The 23480-nt window shown below is 41.2% G+C and overlaps 1 protein-coding gene across 8 annotated transcripts in view; it reads right to left on the minus strand.

Moving 5' to 3' along the window:
- Nucleotides 1–23480, minus strand: part of adgrl2a (adhesion G protein-coupled receptor L2a) — a 214519-nt gene that overhangs the window by 63484 nt on the left and 127555 nt on the right. For 7 of the 8 annotated variants that reach the window (XM_082956689.1, XM_014215663.3, XM_045687273.2 and 4 more), the window contains exons 4-5: nucleotides 8352–8461; nucleotides 908–1708 (exon numbers count right to left, since the gene is read on the minus strand). In XM_082956689.1, the coding sequence (XP_082812815.1) occupies nucleotides 908–1708; nucleotides 8352–8461 (911 nt within the window). The remainder of the gene's footprint in view (nucleotides 1–907; nucleotides 1709–8351; nucleotides 8462–23480) is intronic. The other variant, XM_082956687.1, reaches the window with a different exon arrangement.

A 23480-nucleotide genomic window follows, 5' to 3' on the forward strand; every position in this document is an offset into this window, starting at 1 on the left:
TCGCCGACTGTATGGAGTATTACATGGATTTAGGACTTGGGGTGAGGAGGGGATTAGGGTAATTACAGTTATTATATGCTCAATGTAAAGACTATCTGGGGCCTAAGCGGCCTCATGTCAATTTTGGACAGTTAAATTAAAAACATATTCATCTGACATGACCCGAGTGATTGATCCCTTCCCCGTGTTCTCTGCCTCCTCTTCTTCCAGAAGACACACTGTTCCTCATACTAGCCTGATAGTGTGAACCCTTTTTTTGTCATTTAGCAGACGCTCTGATCCAGAGTGACTTACAGGACCAATTAGGGTTAAGTACCTTGCTCAAGCGAACATCAACAGATTTTTCTCCCCGTCAGCTCAGGGATTTGAACCAGCAACCTTTAGGCTACTGGCCCAATGCTATTAAACACTAGACTACTTGCTACCTGAACGGTGCCCGATGGGGATTAAGGGTTTCTGTACCAGTGGGAATAACACTTTGTACCTGTCCAGAAAGGTATGATTCCAGTGGTGGGGGTAAATTTCCTCTCTCTCTGGGAGAAGAGCTGGTGGCAGCAGCTACCCCCATGGGCCTTCCTTTGCACTGGGGACGTGGGGGAACGCCCGCACCGTAAACCCAACTAAATCCCCCGATACTGATCCCTTATGAGATGGTAAGTGGGTCTGTGATGTTGTTTACTGCTGAGCAAGACTACTTCACCCCGAGAAGCTTCATGCACTCCAAAGCTTCTGTAACATATCTAACACATATTAAATTCTAAATAAACAAATCTGCCATCCGTGACACTTGACACGCAGGCAGTGGAATACCCAAGGAATATCAACACACTTAATAGCAGCCATATTCACAATGTCACAAAATGCAATTTACCAGTATTGTGCGCTGAAGAAATGAGATGCTGCTTACCGTGAGCGGGATCGGGTGGTCCGAACTCCAGATTATATCTCAGGATGTAAAAATTATTCCACACGTATAGCTGGTTATCTCTGGGATTGTAATCCACAGCTGCGATATACTGGTACTGGTTGGGAAAGTGGATATCCACATACTCTCCACGGTTCTGTTTGGTATTGTAAACGTAGTCTATTAAGCTTTTGCTGACTTCACTCTCGTTATCTTCATATGTGGACCTCACTACGTAGAGTACTCCACAGATCATGAAGGCATTGGAGGCCGATCGCTTGTCATACGTCGTCTCCCAGGTGGCCTCGAAGCGCAGTGTGTAAGGGTTCAACTGGCTGATGACCATCATGCCATTGTTCTGCTCTGTGGCGTAGATCACCCACAGGCCGTTCTCATCCACGGCCAGGTCGATGTCCGTTTTCCCACCCCACTTGTAGGGTGACGTGTCATGATAGTTGGCGTTATTGATGATGGCCTCGCCGCTTTTGATTCGGGTCCGTATGTCAAACTTTACAATGTTGCGGGTCCTCTCCTTGTTGAAAAACACGGCCCCATCGTAGACCACAAATCCAGTGCCATCCACCCGGTGGGGGAGCTTGTACGTGATGGTTTGCCGGGCGTTTTGGAAGTCGTCGAGGGAAGAGTACTCAATGAGTGTGTCTGTCCGGTAAGGAGTCCAAGGCATGAAGTAGATTTTGTCACCGGCTTGTAGAGGGTCTTTGCACCATGACCCGGCTTGCTGCTCCGCTTCAAAGAGAAAGGAAGGATCACCGACAGCTTTCAGAGTCCCAGGACAAACAAAAACTAGTGATGGGGGAAGAGTAAAATAAGAAACAGATTTAAGTCAACAAATCCAAGTGAAACGTATCAAAATAGCAAAAGACAATGTCAAGATATCTCTAATTTCTCCATTTTGTTTTACGGGTTGTCCAAAAAGAGAGTGGGGACAAACACACATTAAAGTGCCCAAAAGACAACTACAGCTATAACCAATGTTCACAAGCAGTATGGGGAGTTTGGTTTTGTGCATAGAAAGAAAAAAAGGAATAGGAAAGTTGTTAAGCAAATGTATAGTATATGAAGTAATAACATAACTTTCTGAAACAAAAGAAGCCTTGCCTCTTAGACATCTACTGTAGGGGAATAGAAAACAAACGAGGGGAGAATAGAACAGAACGAAAACCAAACAAAAATCCTGTAAACAAAAAAGCAGCCAACTAAAGTCATTTGGCAACAGACAGGAGGTTTCAATCGAGAGCAGGATTCAGCAGGTCTGAAAATGTGTATTCTGAGACATTTGCCACTTACACCACTCTTTTTACCATATACCTGAGAGGTTTGTTGTTGTGACAAAATGTTGCAAATTTCCTAACCATTAAAGTTACAAGTGAGCGTGTTCTCAAGGTGTTTTTGTTGTTGGTCTGAGTACGTGCATGAATCAAAGGAGAGAAGAGCAGCAAGTGGCAGGATAAGGGATGAGGAGGAAGAGGGAAGGGATAAGGGGGGAGAGGGAAGGGATAAGGGATAAGGGGAAGAGGGAAGGCATAAGGGGAGGAGAGGGCGCTAAAAGAGAACAGGACATTAGAACCAGTAGATTTCAAAGGGCCAGAAAACACTGTTACCATGGCATGCTATGGGGAGGGGTTTGGAAGCCAGGCAATATGAGATTGGGCTGAGTAGCAAAAGCACCCAGGGGGATGGGGGAAGAAACCCCTATGGAATCCAGCTACTACACTCTGCACTTACAGCTGTACTGCTGCTAGTGTTTTATCATCTTTTTTCTTTAAATCAGTCTCACTCCCATCGTTGCAGTTTACTGACTACTGTTATATGGGGAATGTGTTTGTTGCTACTGCCTGCTATGGGGTTGGCACACCGTAGTGGGGATAGGAAGATTTACAACCATATGCCACAAAACAAGGATCTAGGGTTTGGATTGTGTCAGTTATTTACCTTTTTGCTCCACTTCTATTTTAAGCATTGGAAGAGAGAATGAAAGGGGTGCAAGGAAAAAAAGAGATTAATATGAATTAACTGTCATCTCTATGGTTACATAAGCAGTAACATATAATGACACATGGACAAAGATAGGCAGACCTATTTTGAGAAAGGAAAGAGAAACAGGAGATACAGTAAACACCATCAGACAGTGCAGACGACCCCCTATCTCGAGGGAAAGATTAAGGTTAGGACACCCAGAGTGGTCCACATGGACAATGTATGGAGCTAGTGGCCAAGTGTTAAGCTTGGTTTATAGAAGGTTGGTCAACCACACTTGGCCACAACAATGTTCATTTTATATTCAGGTCAACTGTCTGTAGGCTGCTAGTGTGACTACTGTTGTCACTTTTGATAACATATACACTATTTTGACTTTTGATATATCTGGATGTAACCGTTGAACATCAGACGATAAAATAATGTTAATGACATTGCTGTGATTTTTGATGAACAGCAATTGACCAACAAACTATAAACCAAGTAACTCTGCTGCTAACAGAGTAAATTATTAACATCATATCTATCAAATATTTCCACAAAAAAAACTCCCAACTCAATTTACAGTTTAACACTATTGAAAGGGAGCTGAGTCCCATAAAAGAGGAATCTGTACATTGTCCTTTTAAAAACAATCTGATCACCAGGGTCGTGTTCAGTAGGCAGAAACTGGAGACTTTTTTTTACTGAAACAGTGAGGGGCTACCTGGACTTGAGTAACACTGATGAGAAATATAAAGGTTCGTTTTCCGTTTTTTTTTAAAATTCAGTTGCATGCCATAAATGGACACGACCCAGGTAAATAACACAAATACCAAACACAACACTTTCTTTGTGCTAGCAACAAACAATACTAGTTAAAGAATTTGTGTCATGAAACCAGAGGTCTAAAATAAGTCCTATAATGGTAATTTAGAGTTAAAAAGTTTTGTTCAAAAATAGAGCCTGCAGTTCACAGTTTACTGTACAATATTGCAGTGATCCAACATTCATAGATTTTCCAAGGTCTATTTCATTAGTTACAGATTGATATAGAATCTATGATGCACTGTAAGTTGGTGATTTCATATTTTTGCACCAAGGCTTCCGGCACCTGCTGAGTATGACTTTAGGCAGCACAGGTGCAAACAAAAACAAACCCTGAAGCATCTGCTGACATTTGTGGTTTATTTGCCCTCTCTCCATTGAGGAAGTAGATAATCAGTTAATATAACTACTAAAAGTAGTGTGTTATAGTTATAGAACAAAACAGTAGTGTAGCAATGTTTTGACATTTACCATGCATTAAGTTGCAAAGTAAACATTGCACTTAATTAGTTGTGTAAATTGAGGTTAATGATAATAGTGCCATTTGTATTTTGGATTGATGGTGGAATGACTCATTTGCTAGTTCATCGATTTGAAAATCTTACTGAATGAAACACAATGTTAACCAAAATGTGTAAATAACATGTGTTACATACGGTCATCTGCTTTCATATAAAGACAGCCTATTAGTACTCTAAAGCAAGAATATAATACAGATTCAATGAGCTGTTAGTTTATCACAATGGGACATTGAGTAGAAAAAACAATCAATATCAATAGCAAAGATTTCATGAGGCTGTCAATTTAATCAGATAGAATACAAAGATGCTTTTATAGTACAATACATACTATTTTACTGTTCTAAAATATATCCCTCAAGTGTGTAGAAAAGAGTGAAAAGAGAAAGAAATAAAAAAGAGAGAAAGAGGGAGAGGCATAAGCATGTCCTCCACTCTGCAAAAATGCAAGTGATTCAAGTGTGAGGAAGGCATGGTTAAGAATGAGCAGAGTTCTGGCTACCTACAAGATTAAACGGCAGAGATGCAAACAAATTAACAGACAGCAGAAATTCTCAGACAGCCAGCCAGATAAAAATTGAAGAAGACAGAAATCTGAAAAAGGAGAGGAGACAAGATGGAAGACCTGAGCAGACATTAGTGTAAAACTAAAAAGGTCATCAGAAACTGGTCAGTAGAGGAACATAATGAGAGTCAGGGAGCCAAGGAAGTCTCCTGCAGATTGCACAAGGGAAGAAGAGAAGTGAATAACATTTAAAAGAGCAGCATTACAAAAACAAGATAGCACCAAAACCCTGCCATCATTATCACCAAACATAGCAGTAAAGGGGTCCCTGTTAACTTATTTTAAGGTATACACCTATAAATAACATGAACATTCTGTCTTTATTTAATCATTACTCTACTTTAACCTTGACTAACAACAAAACCTCTTTATTTGCTGGAGTCAGAAGCTCCTTTGATTTGCATGTAATGTACTTTCTGGAGTGACTAGACTTGTGTATTGGCTGCAATCCATGGCCTCAGAAGCCTGCTGACCACCATGTAGACTCAATCAGTGGCTCCAGTCTCGTCCAGAGGGCATGAAATTAAATTGGATTAAATTGGGGAATAATGCAAACTCTAAATAATATAATTGAGCAAAGCAAACTACGCTACTAATGTCAGTAAATGTAAAGAGTAAAGTTCTCAATTGTAAATGTGATGGAACATAAGCTGAAGCATCATGCCTATTTTCTTTGCCTGAATAAAATACTTATCTGTCTGTTTCTATATTGTACAGTTTTGGAGGATAGCTATGATAGCAGACGATGACATAAAACAAAATTAGGTCTGACTGCTTTGGAATCCTGTTAACATATGTTTGCATGCCTCTGCATTTTTATAAGGTGCCGTAGAAACAGTCGTGGCAGATTTCGTCTCGCTGCTTCGATGCAGAATGCAAAGAATGATGTTAATGAAGACTTGTATGTCACTTTGATATCGTCCTGGCAATTAACACAGGCAATACAGAGGGCTACTAGATGCCAGGTGAAGGCCCAACCCACATCCACAGACTAAACACAGAGATAATGGGGCCTAATGAGGATAGCTCTTGACATGAACCAAATAAGAACAAGAGGTAGATTTATGGAAATAGAGGTTATACAGACCCAGGTATTTTAACCATATATATGGTGGAAATATAGGTTTTTGTTGGTATGTGCTACTTTGAAAGATCCAAGACGTATCGAAGATGGACCAGTTCGAATTGAATGCTTGTTAAAGAGAAATCAATAAATTGCACGACATATTACATCAAACCAGTGGTAAAGGTAAAATGTGTTGGATATATTCTGAAGTAAGATTGTCAGTTATGTTGCAGAGGCTCTAGAAGCCTTGCTTTAGTCTAGAATGATGATGCATATGTCTACTGGTCTTCACTCATCTCACTTGTGGATTGGCTTAATAGGGGTTTAATGTTGACTTGAAAAATATATTTCCAAGGACCTCTCTAAGGGCCATATTTATTAATAGTTTGAACCAGGTCAAGGTTTTTAATCAAAATATCTTCATGTTCACCATATGATTTGCTCCCTCTGGTAAAAGTGGTAATATCTCTGCACTTATGCAGAAGCTTACTAAATATTGCCCAGTGAAGGCAATTCTTGGCTTGAGACAAATCTGATACTTCAGAGTTTAAAGACGGTCTTAAGGGTAGTCACTGGTCACTGGTTGGGTGCTTGTGTGAGGAAAGACAAGGGGTTGGTGGGGGAAACAAAACCAAACACAGCACTGCCCCATGGAACACAGTCTACAACAGCACTTGGTGGTCTAGCTGGGTGGGGGAACACTAAAAAAAGGGCTGGACTGGGGGGGAACACTAAGAACTTACCAGGGCAGTTGATATACGACACATTCTGTATCCTCGGTCCTATTTTGGGCGGACATGGACCTTTACGGAAATTAAGAAGCAAAAAGATGGCGCTACATGCATGGACTCTATGGATCAACCAAAGAGCATAGAGAGGTTTGCTTGGGATCTTTTACAAAAAATCTACCTATAGCTGGGATTCAACGACCTCGTAGTTCCTTTGACATGTTCCAAGGGAAGTTTGTCTGCTTCCTTAGCACAAGAAGGGACAGGAACCCCCCAAAACATATTGAGGGTGTCTAGGTGGACCTTGGGGCTAATCCTATGATTAAGGTCTCAAGCAAAACAGCAAGAGATGGATCGATAGTTCTCTATAACTTTGAGACAAGCAGAGCAAGATCCTGAAAAACAGTACTGGGATAGGGATTTTCAGCTAAAAATAATGAATTATGCTGTGCTTTCGTAGTTTAATCCTATTTCTCATTATTACATAGTTCATTGATAATCTCGGGTCTTAAAACCTTGGAGAGGTCAAACTTTAACTTGTAATAAGGTTCATATTCTAATGCTGTTCACTTAGCTATTCATATGAACGTTCTACGTAGAATGGTTAGAGCTTTGGGTCGTATAGACTATAATTATTCCAGATGCTCTCAGACGCTCTGAAATCATTTGATTAAGTGGTCAAATCTACACGATGTACATGTTTGTAGGTTGAGCTCACAAACACATTAACAGCTAAAATAGAATTGTAAGCAGCTAGTAGAGCTGGATCATGCTCAAATCAATGAAAGGAAAAATCCACTCAAAAACTTTCTTTTAAGTATTTTTTTCATTAGTCCACTGTTGATACAGTCCCAAAAACGTTTTGCATGTCAACAGTCAAGTTTTTAAGATATTGGACTTTCAAGAAGCAAAGTATCACCGGCCACATCATCATGACTGTATCAACAGTGGAGTAATGAAAAAATGACCAAATATTGTTTGGAGTGGATTTTCCCTGACTTTTGAATTCCTGGCAATTCATTGTACTTGCATATCAACAACATTATTAGGGCAATGGTTCAGACAAGGGGTATATATAGACTATAGATTATTTTGAGGCTAAGACACAATGAATATTGTATTAACCAAGTGATAGACAAATGTTAATCCTGTAATTTAGCATGATACATCACCTTGTTGAATTATCTAATTGGAGGCATTCTGTTTTCCTTCATACAAAACATCTGTTGACAGATCTCAACACCTGTTGTTCAGAAACTACATAGAACCATTGCAATGAGCAGTGGTGATTATTTTGCTGATATCAATCCTAGGTATGCATCCCAAAGTGCACCCTATTCCCTATATACTGTAGTACACTACTTTTGACCAGTGCCCTATGGAGCCCTGGTCAAAAGTAGTGTACAAAAAAGGGAATAGGGTGTTGTATCTGAGGGATGAATAGATCACACCTTTTATTGTATTACTTTAATATAGCCCTCCACTAACATCATCATATATTTAAAACTTACCTCAGCACGGTCCATTGACAAATGGTGTAGAGATAAAACATTGTATATAGATCCTCCCTAGGAACCAATACTTATGCAAATAATTTGAATTTATCTTACATTAGCGTGTAAAGAGAGATACATTATCAGAGTATATAGAGGGATATAGGGAGGGATCGAGGAAGGGAGATTGAGAAAGTGAGAGAAATTATAGAAAGAGAGTCAGAGAAGAGGACAGAGAACTGTTAAATGCATGATGGAAAGTTCATACTTACTGTAGGGAACACACTCATACTGGACCTCCAGATATTTGTAGGTCCCTGGACAGGGGTCTGGGAAGACATCAGAACCTGTGATCACTATGCACTGGGTTCGATTGTTGCACCTGGAGGAAAATAAGAGAGAAGCCATTCATAAAAGGCAGCTTTCCTTAACAATCTTCACAGTAGTAATACAGTACAGTTATTGTTGTTATAAAAATCAATAAGTGCAGACAAAGAAAATGGCATCCTATGCTCAGAGCAAATGGCATTGTTCCGTTCCTTGTCAATAGTTCAAACTTGACTTAAAAAGAGGCAAGAAAAAAAACAATACACTGATGGACAGATACCCAGCAAAAATACTTACATAATCTCTAGTTCCACATAGCATCTCCTCTGCAGAATGTACTGTATATGTCATTGTGCAGCAGTATCATTTGTGTTGGCAACACCGTGACTTTTAAGGAAACAGTATCTTTCCCCCTATTTTCTGAACAATGACCTTTCAGATATACGTTACAGACATTTTAATTGAACAAGAAGTGTTTTGCGGTTCCAGGGAATTGCAGGTGGCCACCCCTTGCTACCTACGAATCATGATAAATACATCAATGCCCCGAGCTGGTCATCTTGCCGATGGAGACTATCTGCAGCGCATAGTTTGTAAATCAATAGACCTGTTCTGCTGATTTAGTGATAACATTTGTTTCTCTTGTCACAAACCAGTGCCCACATTTACAATAGATCATTGGAAATATATGACAGTTTGTTGGGTAAATATTTATTTATTTATTTTGGTTTGACTCTTCCTGCCTCATTTTAAAAAGGCATCCTCAGTGTTCTGTCATTGACTCTAAGTCATTAGCATAGTCATGCTAGCCTATTGTCAATGGTTACCATAGATATGCAGTGAATATGTAGACAGACCTTTTAGATAAAACTTTACAAAATCTTTGTCTTAAGGATCTTTTCCAACTTTCTGCAGTGCAAAATCCACTGACTTGTACAAACAATCCAGTGTTAAAATGAAAAGCCCACTAAATCATGATAACATTAGGGAGCTGAATTAGCCATTAGATGTTTCCTGACCGGGCCTGAAGGCAATTAATCTCTCTCAAGTCCCCTTCTTTTTTCCCGCCTTCCCCAGTCAGCATCTATGACAATTAATATAATTCACTACTCTATTTTCTTCAAATACATACAAGGAGCAAATGTTTACTTTGTCAAAGGGAAAATGTCATTTGTTTGGCTTTTGGCATTAGTAAAAGCGGTTATAGGTCAGTGTAAAATCCAATTTAGGCAGTGTCACGAAACAAAACGCAAGCTGTATATTCCCAATAGTCACAGGCACGAGAGAGAGAGAGAGAGAGAGAGAGAGAGAGAGAGAGAGAGAGAGAGAGAGAGAGAGAGACCAGAGAGGTGTCTCATAAGGGACTTTACTTTATTAACGACCTTCATGTATGATAACAGATGAGAAAATCAGCATATTTGTTCATAGAAATTAGTTACAGCCTCCCGAGTGGCACAGTGGTCTAAGGCACTGCATCGCAGTGTTATCTGTGCCACTAGAGATTCTGGGTTCCAGTCCAGGCTCTGTCGCAGCCGGCCGCGACCGGGACACCCATGGGGCGGCGCACAATTGGCCCAGCGTCATCCGGGTTAGGGGAGAGTTTGGCCGGCAGGTCTATCCTTGTCCCATCGCGCACTAGCGACTCCTGTGGCAGGCCGGGCGTAGTGCACACTGACACGGTCACCAGGTGTACAGTGTTTCCTCTGACACATTGGTACGGCTGGCTTCCGGGTTAAGTGGGCATTGTGTCAAGAACAGCTTGGATGGGTTGGACTGTAACTACCAATTGGATACCATGAAATTGGGGAGAAGAAAGGGTATAAAAAAATAAAATAATAAAAGGAATGAATTACGATTCTGGAAACACACCTCATGCTGAGCCCTTAATGTAGCGCTTGGCTGTCTTGCAGGTTGCATTTCATGAGTCTGCAGTGTGTCAACATTTTCCATATTTTATGTGGTGACTTTGATAATCCTGTTTTTTTATGCATAAGAATATCATGCAAAACTAATATGAATTGCAGCTGGCTCCAACTCGAAACAATTGCTGGATGAATGGAGAATTAACGTCTGGCTTGTTACGTGTATAACTAAATAACATCACTACAAAGATTCATGAATCTAATAAGAATCTAGGTGTATCATGTAGGAAGAAGGAAAGCATTAGACAAAGAATAAGTTCCCAAATATCCCTAACCATATCTCTCAATGTTAGCATTTGCATTGATGGGACATTGAGATATACAGTATTGCCCTAATTTTACAGCTGGAGAGTAGGACCTGGCTCTATAGGAGTATCTATGGAAGTTTGTGACTTTGTCTCACTTGTGAACATTTTTTTATTTATTTTTTTTTTTTTTATTTCACCTTTATTTAACCAGGTATGCTAGTTGAGAACAAGTTGTCATTTACAACTGTGACCTGGCCAAGATAAAGTAAAGCAGTGCGACACAAACAACACAGAGTTACACATGGAGTAAACAAGCGTACAGTCAATAACACAATAGAAAAAAGAAAGTCTATATACAGTGTGTGCAAATGGCGTGAGGTGGTAAGGTAATAAATAGGCCATAGTAGCAAAGTAATTACAATTTAGCAGATTAACACTGGAGTGATAGATGAGCAGGTGAGGATGTGCAAGTAGTGATACTGGTGAGCAAAAGAGCAGAAAAGTATATAAAAACAATATGGGGATGAGCTAGGTAGATTGGGTGGGCTAAATCTCATGAGACCAACTGAAAAAGCCTTAAGCCTTCACAGACCAAAGTCCTCACTGTCAATTTGAGAGAGAGTTTATAGATCTTCCTATATTACATCACCTTTTGGGGCTTATAGTGTACATTTCTCAACCAAGGATATGTAAAATATGATGTCGTAGGATTGGAGTTTTAACAATTTGGTATAGAAACTGATTGCACTACATTAGACGTACATATTACATCTGAAGCTATTGATGTAACATTATGCTCTTGTCACACTATTTACAGTCAATAGGTGTAACGATCATCATCGGGTGATGAGGAAGCGGACCAAAACGCAGCTGGGAGCGAACACATGTTTATTCTTTACACTGAAATAAACACGTACACAAAACCAAGACAATGCCGATACGTTAACTGCTCAAAAACAAAGAGACAACACCCCACAAACAGCGTGGGGGAAAAAGGAACTTAAATGTGATCCCAATCAGAGACAACTAGCGACAGCTGTCTCTGACTGGGAATCGACAGAACCCAACATAGAAATAACCCACATAGAGCTAACACAAGGCTATAAACGTAAACATAGAAAACAAACCAAGGAAAAATACCCAACATGACACACCTTGACCAAAATACCCGAGTTCACCTGGTCAGGGCGTGACAATAGGTTGATAAAACTATGTGGATTATTGAAGATTATTTATTGGTGTGCTGTCCATCTCATTTACTATCGACTAGCAGTCACACTTTATTTGGATAGTCCTGTTCGTCCATCTGTAGATGCTCTTCAGATGGTTATACTATCAACAAATCTGTTGATAAGCAACTGCTTGCTAAGGTTACGGTTATGTTAAGAATATGGGTTAGGGTAAGAGTTGAGGTTAGGGTAAGGGTTAAGTTTAGGGTTAGGATAAGGTTAGGGTTATTAGACAGTTAGTTGAAATGTCTGTAAGCATCTACAGTTGGACTATCCAAATAAAGTGATACCCGACTACCCAACGTAACATGAGTTTGTTCTGTCATTCATTTTCCAATAGCATATCATTAACAGCTAATATCAGAATTCCAATCAAGTTGACCAGGAACATGGTACGAAATTAAACTCCCTTCTACTTTCACATCCTCAGTCTTCAATATAGTGGCTTTTCAATCAGAACGATAACATTCCAACTCTAATCCCATCACATCCCTGACCTTTTGGGAGAGCCAGACATCAGCACAATTAGATCGTCGTAGAACGCAATGATGCAAATCTACTTTTGAAATGAGCACTTGGGCTGACAGCAGGAAGTGTCTGATAAGATGCCAACAAAGTGTAACTGATAGCACTCGTGATACCATGTACCAACATGCAATTTAACCTTTAACATTTCGATCATAAAGCATGTCAAAGGAATAATTGGACAAAGAGATAAGGGGCTAATTGAATAATAAATGAAAAGAAAAATGTAATTCCCATTTCCACAAAGAAATACAGTGGGGTCCGAAATGATTGACACCCTTACCAATAATGACTGTATAAAATAAATAATAACAATACTGAGCTATATTGTATGCTCCAAAAAATGTCGAAATGAAATATTTTTTTAATAATCATACAATTGAAAAAGTAATCTTTTTTTTCTCAAAAAGGTAGGGGCCAAAATTATTGACACTCCTAAATTCTTATAAATAAAGTCGTCAAAAGTTTAGTATTTGGTTCCATATTCCTAACACGCAATGACTAAATCAAGCTTGTGACTCTACAAACTTGGATGCATTTGCAGTTCATTTTAGTTGTGTTACAGATTATATCACGTTTCAGACTCAAATGCAGACTGTTACTTCAACACAATGTTTATTACAGCAACAGGGGCAGGCAAACGACAGGAAACAGGAGACAAAGGGCTGAGAGACTTGGGTTTACATCTAGAAGTATACGGAGGGTACGGGGCAACAGAGGACGAACAGCAGAGGGGCTAATGACTTTGGACCATGGGGAAAAGGTCTCGGTTTCCAGGAGTGTAGCAGCGGGGCTATAGCGGCGTGCCAGCGCATCCGGCTTAACATCCTTGGGTACCGGGCGGTGTTGCGGAAGCGAAGTGGCCCGGGCCTTATTGAAACCCTCCCAGAGGTCCTGGTACTTCACGGGAAAGGCAGAGAGGTTTGGGGCAATTTCCAAGCCCCCAGGAAGACGTCCCGGGGTTGGCAGAGCCGATTTCAAGCAATGAGCATGGCACAACGGGCTCCAGCCCACGATGGTACCAGTAGACCAGTCAATCAAGGGATTGTGTCGCTGGAGCCAAGACAATCCCAATACCACAGGTACCTGCGGAGACTCAATTAGCAGGAATTGGATCGCCTTGTTGTGGTCCCCCAAAACACGTAGGTTGATGGGGGTGGTATGGTGGGTGATCGGGCCTATAGAGCGGTCGTCCAACGCTCTGACATTCATGGGAATGGAGAGGGGTTGAGTAGGGATGCCCAGCTCGGACGCCAGAGTAACATCCATAAGACTCTTATCGGCCCCCAAGTCGATGAGTATCTGGAGAGACTTGGACTGGTCGCTTCACCGCAGGGTGGCATGGAGAGGGGGGTGAGTAAGGGGAGAAGCAAAATTATCCTTAAGACCAACCAGAGTACTCATTCCTACCAATGAGCTAGTTCTCTTGAAGGGACAGGTAGACACATAATGACCGGCAGTACCACAATACAGACAACTCTGGGTGTTAAGTCTGCGTACGCGTTCGGTTGAAGACAGCCTAGCCCTGCCGAGCTGCATCGCCTTGGGAAGAGGCAAATCGGCAGTCTTCGGAGGCTCACGGAGGAACTCCGATAAGCTCGAGTCCACTCGGGACTTCCCGGAGTTCATCAAATGCAAGGTGGGATCCTTTCAAAAGCAACTGGGACTGCAATCAGACCTCTTCTAACTCCTAGCCGACCATCAATCCGGATGGTTAAAGTGATGAGTGAGTCAAGATCCGTTGGTAGTTCCCGGGCTGCAAGCTCGTCCTTTACTTCCTCCGATAATCCGTGCAGGAACGTGTCAAACAGCGTTTGCGGGTTCCAGGCACCCTCCTCTGCTAGCGTGCGGAAAGCCACTGCATAGTCCTGCCGAAGCTGGAGTGACTTCCGGGCAGCCTCTCTCCCGGACGCAGGAGCCTCAAACTTCTCACCGCCGCCACGAATACCTCCAGACTGAGGCAGACGGCGGATTGTTGCTCCCACACCACCGTGGCCCAGGCAAGTGCCCTCCCGGACATCAGCGTAATAATGTACGCTATCTTTGAGCGATCCGAGGGGAACGAAGAAGGCTGCAGCTTGAAAACGAGGGAGCACTGGGAGAGAAAGGCCTGGCAGGTTCTGGAATATCCATCGTAGCGCTCTGGGGGAAGTAAGCAGGGTTCCCAGGAAACCGTGGTGATGGCGCTGCTACCAGCCGGGTTACCGAGGGGCTGGGAGGTTATCGTCATTGTAGGCTGCCTAGTAGGCAACCCACAGAATTGCTCCCAAAATGCATCCAATTCTAGGTCGTGACGTTCAGCCACATCCTGGAACCCTTCCATCAGACGGCAAAGCAACTCCTCGTGTCTACCAACAATGGCTCCTTGGGAGAAGATGGCGTTGCGGAGCTGGTCCAAGTCTGCTGGGTCAGTCATGGCCAGTTCGTACTATCACGTTTCAGGTAAGACCCAAATGCAGACTGTGTTGAAGTAACAATGTTTATTACAGCAACAGGGGCAGGCAAATGACAGGTCAAGGCAGGCAGGGGCCGATAATCCAGAATAGTGGCAAAGACACAGGACGACAGGCAGGCTCAGGGTCAGGTCAGGCAGAGTGGTCAGACAGGCGGGCTCAGAGTTAGGACAGGCAAAGGTCAAAACCAGGAGAGTGAGAAAAAAGAGAGACTGAGGAAAAGCAGGAGCTGAGACAAAACGCTGGTTGACTTGACAAACAAGACGAACTGGCAACAGACAAACAGAGAACACAGGTATAAGTACCCAGGGGATAATGGAGAAGATGGCCGACACTTGAAGGGGGGTGGAGACAAGCACAAGGACAGGTGAAACAGATCAGGGCATGACAGATTATTTGATCAATTAAATCAATTAAATTCTAAATAATGTATTCTGACAATTTACTTCGCGGAACTCCCACTTTGAATTTCAATTCAATTAGAGTCTGTTAAACTCTGAGTGACACGTCTAGCTCCATTTACTCTGAAATGCTGATGAGGATCGCAGCGCAATTATCAAGGCAGACGTGCCACTCTAGGGGGTGTCCTGCTGATGGTGGTGTGGCCATTTACAAAATCAAAGAAATTCACCGCCACAAAAATGTAAAAAGGGTAGCATTGGTAAACAAAAACAGCACACTCAGTCATCCCTGATACCAGGAAATGTTGACCTATTTTCAACTGCCATGGTTGGTTTACAGGTTTAACAAGGTTTTCTGTGAAATAGGTTGTTAAAAATTAACTGTTAGCAGTGGGTGGGGGTGAGGTGGGGGATATCTAAATCAGTATGTTGCCTTGCAATCTAAACGTCGTCAAACTGTCATCCTGGCTACAGATTACTGTATCTAGGGCTTTCAGAAGAACAAAATGAGAGGCCTCGTATTAAGCAGCACTCTCCTCCAATAGTCGATATTGACAATCAGTTCTTCCAGAGGCCATCATATATTCATACTGGTGCAGCTGAATGATAAAGTTGTACCGATCCAGCTGAATTCAAAGGGAACTTTTATCCGACCATTTGAGTTCAATCATTCATTACAGGAAACCTCTCTCTCTCTTTCTTTTCATTTGACTAGTTAAGTCTAGTTGAAGCTATTGAATTGAGGTCCATTTCCTGGTTTTGGAGGCATATGAAATCTTAATCTGGACTTCTTTAAATAAATACTAACACCATATATACAGAAGGGGAAGTACAAGGCTGTGTGCTGTCAGGCGGCAGAGATGGAGGTCCTTGGAGAGCCCTGCAAGCACTTCTGTCACTGATATAAATAGTGTAAGCACAGAGCATTATTCAATGCTCAGGATCAAAACCTGACGGACATTTTTCCTTTGGCCTTGTTTGCCTTTCTAAGAACCTAATAGCTACTTGAAACATCATGATTACATTATCCTGAAAAATTACAAGTGAAAATGGCTGAGTTTGTAAAAATGTTCACAGCAGTAACAGGGCTGGTTGAAAAGTAAAATCCAGACTAAAACATATTCTACAATTTGATACAATTACCCCAGCCCTCATCAGAGACCCATTTACATTGATCATTCTCGCTATTGATACGTTCACCCAAAACACATGATCCACAGACCAGACAGGACTAGGCCATGTCATGTTACAGTGATCAATGACCCTGTTATTGAAAACTTACAATAAACCTCATTAGTCTAAAAGAAATCCATACAAATGTGGGCCATTTAGTCATCTTTCATTTCAGAATTGGGAGTACACAGCGGATTGATACAGTCATAATGTACCAGGCAGGGCCGGATTAATGCAGGAGCTTACCCTTCAAGTTAGTGGATTTGGCTATTTCAGCCACACCCGTTGCTGACAGCCATGCAATCTCCCTAGACAAACATTAGCAGAAGAACAGCCTGTACTGAAGAGATCAGTGACTTTCAACATGGCATCGTTGAACAAGTCAGTTTGTCAAATTTTGCCCTGCTAGAGAAATCCTGGTCAACTGTAGTGCTGTTATTGTGAAGAGGAAAAGTCTAGAAGCAACAACGGCTCAGCAAAGAAGTGGTAGGCCACACAAGCTCACAGAACGGAACCGCTGCGTGCTGAAGTGGGTAGTGCGTAAAAATCGTCTGTAATCTTTGTACACGTACTACCGAGTTCCAAACTGCCTCTGAAAGCAACATCAACACAATAACTGTTCGTCGGGAGCTTCATGAAATGGGTTTCCATGGCCGAGCAGCCGCAAACAACCCTAAGATGACCATGCGCAATGCCAAGCATCGGCTGGAGTGGTGTAAAGATAGCCAACATTGGACTCTGGAGCACGTTCTCTGGAGTGATGAATCACACTATACCATCTAGCAGTCCGACGGACAAATCTGGGTTTGGTAGATGCCAGGAGAACGCTAGCCTGCCTGAATGCATAGTGCCAACTGTAAAGTTTGGTGGAAGAGGAATAATGGTCCGGGGCTGTTTTTCAAGGTTTGGGCTAGGCCCCTTAGATCAGCTTTAATACTGCAGATAGATTGTGGCTTCCATCAATGTAATTGTCTGCATAATTTCCAATCCACCATATTTTTTTGTAAATCTACACTAGAGTTCAAAAGTTTGAAGTCACTTAGAAATGTCCTTGTTTTTGAAAGAAAAGCTATTTTTTGTCCATTAAAATAACATCAAATTGATCAGAAATACAGTGTAGACATTGTTAATGTTGTAAATTACTATTGTAGCTGGAAACTGCAGATTGTTTATGGAATATCTACATAGGGGTACAGAGGCACACTTTCAGCAACCATCACTCCTGTGTTCCAATGGCACGTTGTGTTAGCTAATCCAAGTTTATAATTTAAAAAGGCTAATTGATCATTAGAAAACCCTTTTGCAATTATGTTAGCACAGGTAACAACTGTTGTGCTGATTAAATAAGCAATAAAACTGGTTTTCTTTAAGACTAGTTGAGAATCTGGAGCATCAGCATTTGTGGGTTCGACTACAGGCTCAAAATGGCCAGAAACAAAGAACTTTCTTCTGTAACTCGTCAGTCTATTATTGTTCTGAGAAAGGCTATTCCATGCAATAAATTGCCAAGAATCTGAAGATCCCGTACAACGCTGTGTACTACCCCTTCACAGAACAACACAAACTGGTTCTAACCAGAATAGAAAGAGGAGTGGGAGGCCCTAGTGCACAACTGAGCAAGAGGACAAGTACATTAGAGGGTCTAGTTTGAGAAACAGACACCTCACAAGTCCTCAACTGGCAGCTTCATTAAATAGCGCCCACAAAACACCAGTCTCAACGTCAACAGTGAAGAGGTGACTCCAGGATGCTGGCCTTCTAGGCAGAGTTGCAAAGAAAAAGCCATAACTCAGACTGACAATAAAAATAAAAGATTAAGATGGGCAAAAGAACACAGACACTGGACAGAGGAAGATTGGATTTTATTTTAATGGAAAGACAAATCTAAGTTTGAGGTGTTTGGATCACAAAGAAGAACATTCGTGAAATGCAGAAAAAATGAAAAGATGCTGGAGGAGTGCTTGATGCCGTCAGTCAAGCGTGGTGGGGGCAATGTGATGGTCTGGGGGGTGCTTTGGTGGTGGTAAAGTGGGAGATTTGAACAGGGTAAAAGGGATCTTGAAGAAGGAAGGCTATCACTCCATTTTGCAACGCCATGCCATACCCTGTGGACGGTGCTTAATTGGAGCCAATTTCCTCCTACAACAGGACAATTAAAAAAATAATAATAATAAAAAATAATAATAATAATAATAATAATAATAATATATATATATATATATATATATATATATATATATATATATATATATATATATATATATATATATATATATATATATATATATATATATATATATATATATATATATATTTCACCTTTATTTAACCAGGTAAGCTAGTTGAGAACAAGTTCTCATTTACAACTGCGACCTGGCCAAGATAAAGCAAAGCAGTGCGACACAAACAACAACACAGAGTTACACATGGAATAAACAAGCGTACAGTCAATAACACAATAGAAAAAAAAGAAAGTCTATATACAGTGTGTGCAAATGGCGTGAGGAGTTAAGGCAATAAATAGGCCATAGTAGCGAATTAATTACAATTTAGCAAATTAACACTGGAGTGATAGATGAGCAGATGGTGATGTGCAAGTAGAAATACTGGTGTGCAAAAGAGCAGAAAAGTCAATAAAAACAATATGGGGATGAGGTAGGTAGATTGGGTGGGCTATTTACAGATGGGCTATGTACAGCTGCAGTGATTGGTTAGTTGCTCAGATAGCTGATGTTTAAAGTAGTGAGGGAAATATAAGTCTCCAGCTTCAGCGATTTTTGCAATTTGTTTCAGTCATTGGCAGCAGAGAACTGGAAGAAAAGGTGGCTAAAGGAAGTGTTGGCTTTGGGGATGACCAGTGAGATATACCTGCTGGAGCGTGTGCTACGGGTGGGTGTTGTTATCCTGACCAATGAGCTGAGATAAGGCAGAGCTTTACCTAGCATAGACTTATAGATGACCTGGAGCCAATTTATAGATGACCAATGACACAACGCACAGCCCCAAACTGTGCAAGAACTATTTAGGGAAGAAGCAGTCAGCTGGTATTCTGTCTATAATGGAGTGGCCAGCACAGTCACCGGATCTCAACCCTATTGAGCTGTTGTGGGAAAAATTGGACCGTATGGAGGTAAGAAGTGCCTATCAAGTCAATTAAACTTGTGGGCAGTGCTTCAGGAAGCATGGTGTGAAATCTCTTCAGATTACCTCAACAAATTGACAACTAGAACGCCAAAGGTCTGCAAGGCTGTAATTGCTGCAAATAGAGGATTCTTTGACGAAAGCAAAGTTTGATGGAGACAATTATTATTTCAATTAAAAATCATTATTTACAACCTTGTCAGCGTCTTGACTATATTTTCTGTTCATTTTGCAACTCATTTAATGTATGTTTTCATGGAAAACAAGGACATTTCTAAGTGACCCCAACTTTTGAACAGTAGTGTACAGTCGTGGCTAAAAGTTTTGAGAATGACACAAATATACACTTTTCTAACATACAAATTTTCACAAAGTCTGCTGCCTCAGTTTGTATAATGGCAATTTGCATATACTCCAGAATGTTATGAAGAGTGATCAGATGAATTGCAATTAATTGCAAAGTCCCTATTTGCCATGCAAATGGACTGAACCCCCAAAAACATTTCCACTGCATTTCAGTCCTGCCACAAAAGGACCAGCTGACATCATGTCAGTGATTCTCTCGTTAACACAGGTGTGAGTGTTGACGAGGACAAGGCTGGAGATCACTCTGTCATGCTGATTGAGTTCGAATAACTGACTGGAAGCTTCAAAAGGAGGGTGGTGCTTGAAATCATTGTTATTCCTCTGTCAACCATGGTTACCTGCAAGGAAACATGTGCCATCATCATTGCTTTGCACAAAAAGGGCTTCAAAGGCAAGGATATTGCTGCCAGTAAGATTGCACCTAAATCAACCATTTATCGGATAATCAAGAACTTCAAGGAGAGTGGTTCAATTGTTGTGAAGAAGGCTTCAGGGCGCCCAAGAAAGTCCAACAAGCACCAGGACTGTCTCCTAAAGTTGATTCAGCTGCAGGATCGGTGCACCATCAGTACAGAGCTTGCTCAGGAATGGCAGCAGACAGGTGTGAGTGCATCTGCACGCACAGTGAGGCGAAGACTTTTGGAGGATGGCCTGGTGTCAAGAAGGGCAGCAAAGAAGCCACTTCTCTCCAGGAAAAACATCAGGGACAGACTGATATTCTGCAAAAAGTACAGGGATTGGACTGCTGAGGACTGGGTTAAGTCATTTTCTCTGATGAATCCCCTTTCCGATTGTTTGGGGCATCCGGAAAAAAGCTTGTCCGGAGAAGACAAGGTGAGCGCTTACATCAGTCCTGAGTCATGCCAACAGTAAAGCATCCTGAGACCATTCATGTGTGGGATTGCTTCTCAGCCAAGGGAGTGGGCTCACTCACAATTTTGCCTATGAACACAGCCATGAATAAAGAATGGTACCAACATATCCTTCGAGAGCAACTTCGCCCAACCATCCAGGAACAGTTTGGTGACGAACAATGCCTTTTCCAGCATGATGGAGCACCTTGCCATAAGGCAAAAGTGATAACTAAGTGGCTCGGGGAACAAAATATCAATATTTTGGATCCAGGGCCAGGATATTCCCCAGACCTTAATCCCATTGAGAACTTGTGGTCAATCCTCAAGAGGCGGGTGGACAAACAAAAACCCACAAATTCTGACAAACTCCAAGCATTGATTATGCAAGAATGGGCTGCCATCAGTCAGGATGTGGCCCAGAAGTTAATTGACAGCATGCCAGGGCGGATTGCAGAGGTCTTGAAAAAGAAGGCTCTACACTGCAAATATTGACTCTTTGCATCAACTTCATGTAATTGTCAATAAAAGCCTTTGACACAAATGAAATGCTTGTAATTATACTTCAATATTCCATAGTAACATCTGACAAAAATATCTAAAGACACTGAAGCAGCAAACTTTGTGGAAATTAATATTTGTGTCATTCTCAAACTTTTGGCCACGACTATATCTTTCATCTATGCTCTGATGTTCAAAAATTTGAATCCATCTAATCGTATACAATCCACAGATTGCAAGCTGAAGTGAATTACTTTTACTAAGAGTATTAGTATATTAGTAACTGACTGACCAGGTCTCTCCAAATATCCAAACAATGCTATTTCTAGGGTCAATTTTAGATTAATGTTATGCTTTTTCAGCCATTCCTGAGCCTGAGACCAGAAACAGGCTACCTGAGGGAAACACCAGAACAAATGGTCTGTTGATTCTGTATCCTTGCAACCAAAAAATAATTCTGCAGAGATGCGATGATTGTATGCCCCAAATATTCAACATTTTGTTGGTGGCATGAATTCTGTACAATAATTTTAGCTAAAAAGCACAAAGTCTTGAATCTTGCGACACTTTATATATCAACTCATTCACACTTTGCCATGGAATCAGTACATCAAAAATCTGTTTGGCACAGCTGTCAACATCCTGGTCCTCAAATGAAACTGGCATACTTTCCTATTTATGCTATTCAGGGCTTGAACCACACAGTGTATAATATAGAGTGTATACAGTATTCATACAACGGGTGGGTCTAATCCTGAATGCTGATTGGTTAAAACCACATTCCAGCCAGTGTCTATTCCACAAGTTACCACCGGCTAAATCTACGATGTTAAAATACCTATTTACTCTGTTCCAGCTGACTGCAAAATCCACTGTCTCATCAGTCCAACCAGGCACTTTATCAACGTGATCTCCACTATAAAAAGCATCTAGACATTATCTCACATTTCTTTTAGACTAACATTTACTTATCAACAGCGGAGATTTGTATAAACCTTGCTGTCTGTCTCTCCGACATTTGCAACATTGTTTCAATATTCAAATTCAATCGCTCAGCTGTCCCATAGTAATGAATGTGTCGGGAGTCAGGACGAGACAGACAGGCAGGCAGCTTTTCTCAGCCAGTCGAAATCATGAATCAGCTGGCATAATTTTTACGGATATATACAAAGAAATGGCAATTGAAAAAAGGTCAAACGAAATGAAATGCAGCTAGTTTTCAGTCTTCCAGCATCAATTTTAAGTGATTGCGTTAGCTGTGTTGGTGGCTAGCTCCTCTGAACAAAGTCCTGACAAGTGAGCACATTTTCTATGGCAGGTGAAATTGTGCCTCATTAACTCATTGTTATAAATGTCACTAGAAAACAGCTTAAACAAATGCAAATGCAGCTACTTTGCTGTTATTCTGGGTTTCTGACGTGACTGTACGTTAGCAGTAGTTGGCTAGCTAGCAAGCAAGGGATAAGAACGTTGCCAGCCAGTATGGCAATGGAACATTTTGAACGAACGACTGGGTCGCGTCCATAGATGCAGAACAAAAAGACTGAATGATTGGGTCCCGTCTCTGGCAACCGAACCAATAGAACGAACGACCAGCCAGCTTGGGTAGCAACCCTAGATTTGTGTAGAAACTATATCTTGTGGAAGGATGAAATAGTATGAATAAATTCATCTAAATAACGTTTTTTTATGAAAATATGTCAATCATTATAACAACAGCCGTGCCAATATATCCTCCAAACACCGGCTTCTCGGGCAATATCACTTAAATATTAGATATGTAGGATATATTTTTTGTTTTTATATACAGTACATATACAGATATAGCTTTTGTTGCATTGTGGCCATAGACATAGAATCCATAGAAGGGTTTTGGAACCTCTAACCCTGGCAATTTGACTGTTAAACTCATGGGTCCATTAGCAATGGTTGCCAGTCGTGACTTGAATGGGAACTGCCATCTATGGCTTATATTTATATGGTTGGTTGCGGCTGCCTGTTAGCCTTTATCAAATTTCTAAATACAATCGCGGGAAAAACGTACAGTTTGGAAAGGAACCCCTACCAGTGAAAAGAGAAGACTAATCTCTGTTGAACCAATATACATTTTTTTTTTGTGAACAGCAGCATTGTTTTTTAAAGTAGCTCACCTTGAGCGCATCGGCTTCACCGTGAGTAGTAGGCTATGGCTTCATCTTCATTATTAGGTGAGTTAGTGTGCCACTGGAAATTGTATTTAGTAGCCTGCTGTAGCAAATAAAATA

This window comes from Salmo salar, chromosome 10 (genome assembly GCF_965601325.2).
Source record: "Salmo salar chromosome 10, fSalSal1, whole genome shotgun sequence".
Classification (NCBI taxonomy): Eukaryota; Metazoa; Chordata; class Actinopteri; order Salmoniformes; family Salmonidae; genus Salmo; species Salmo salar.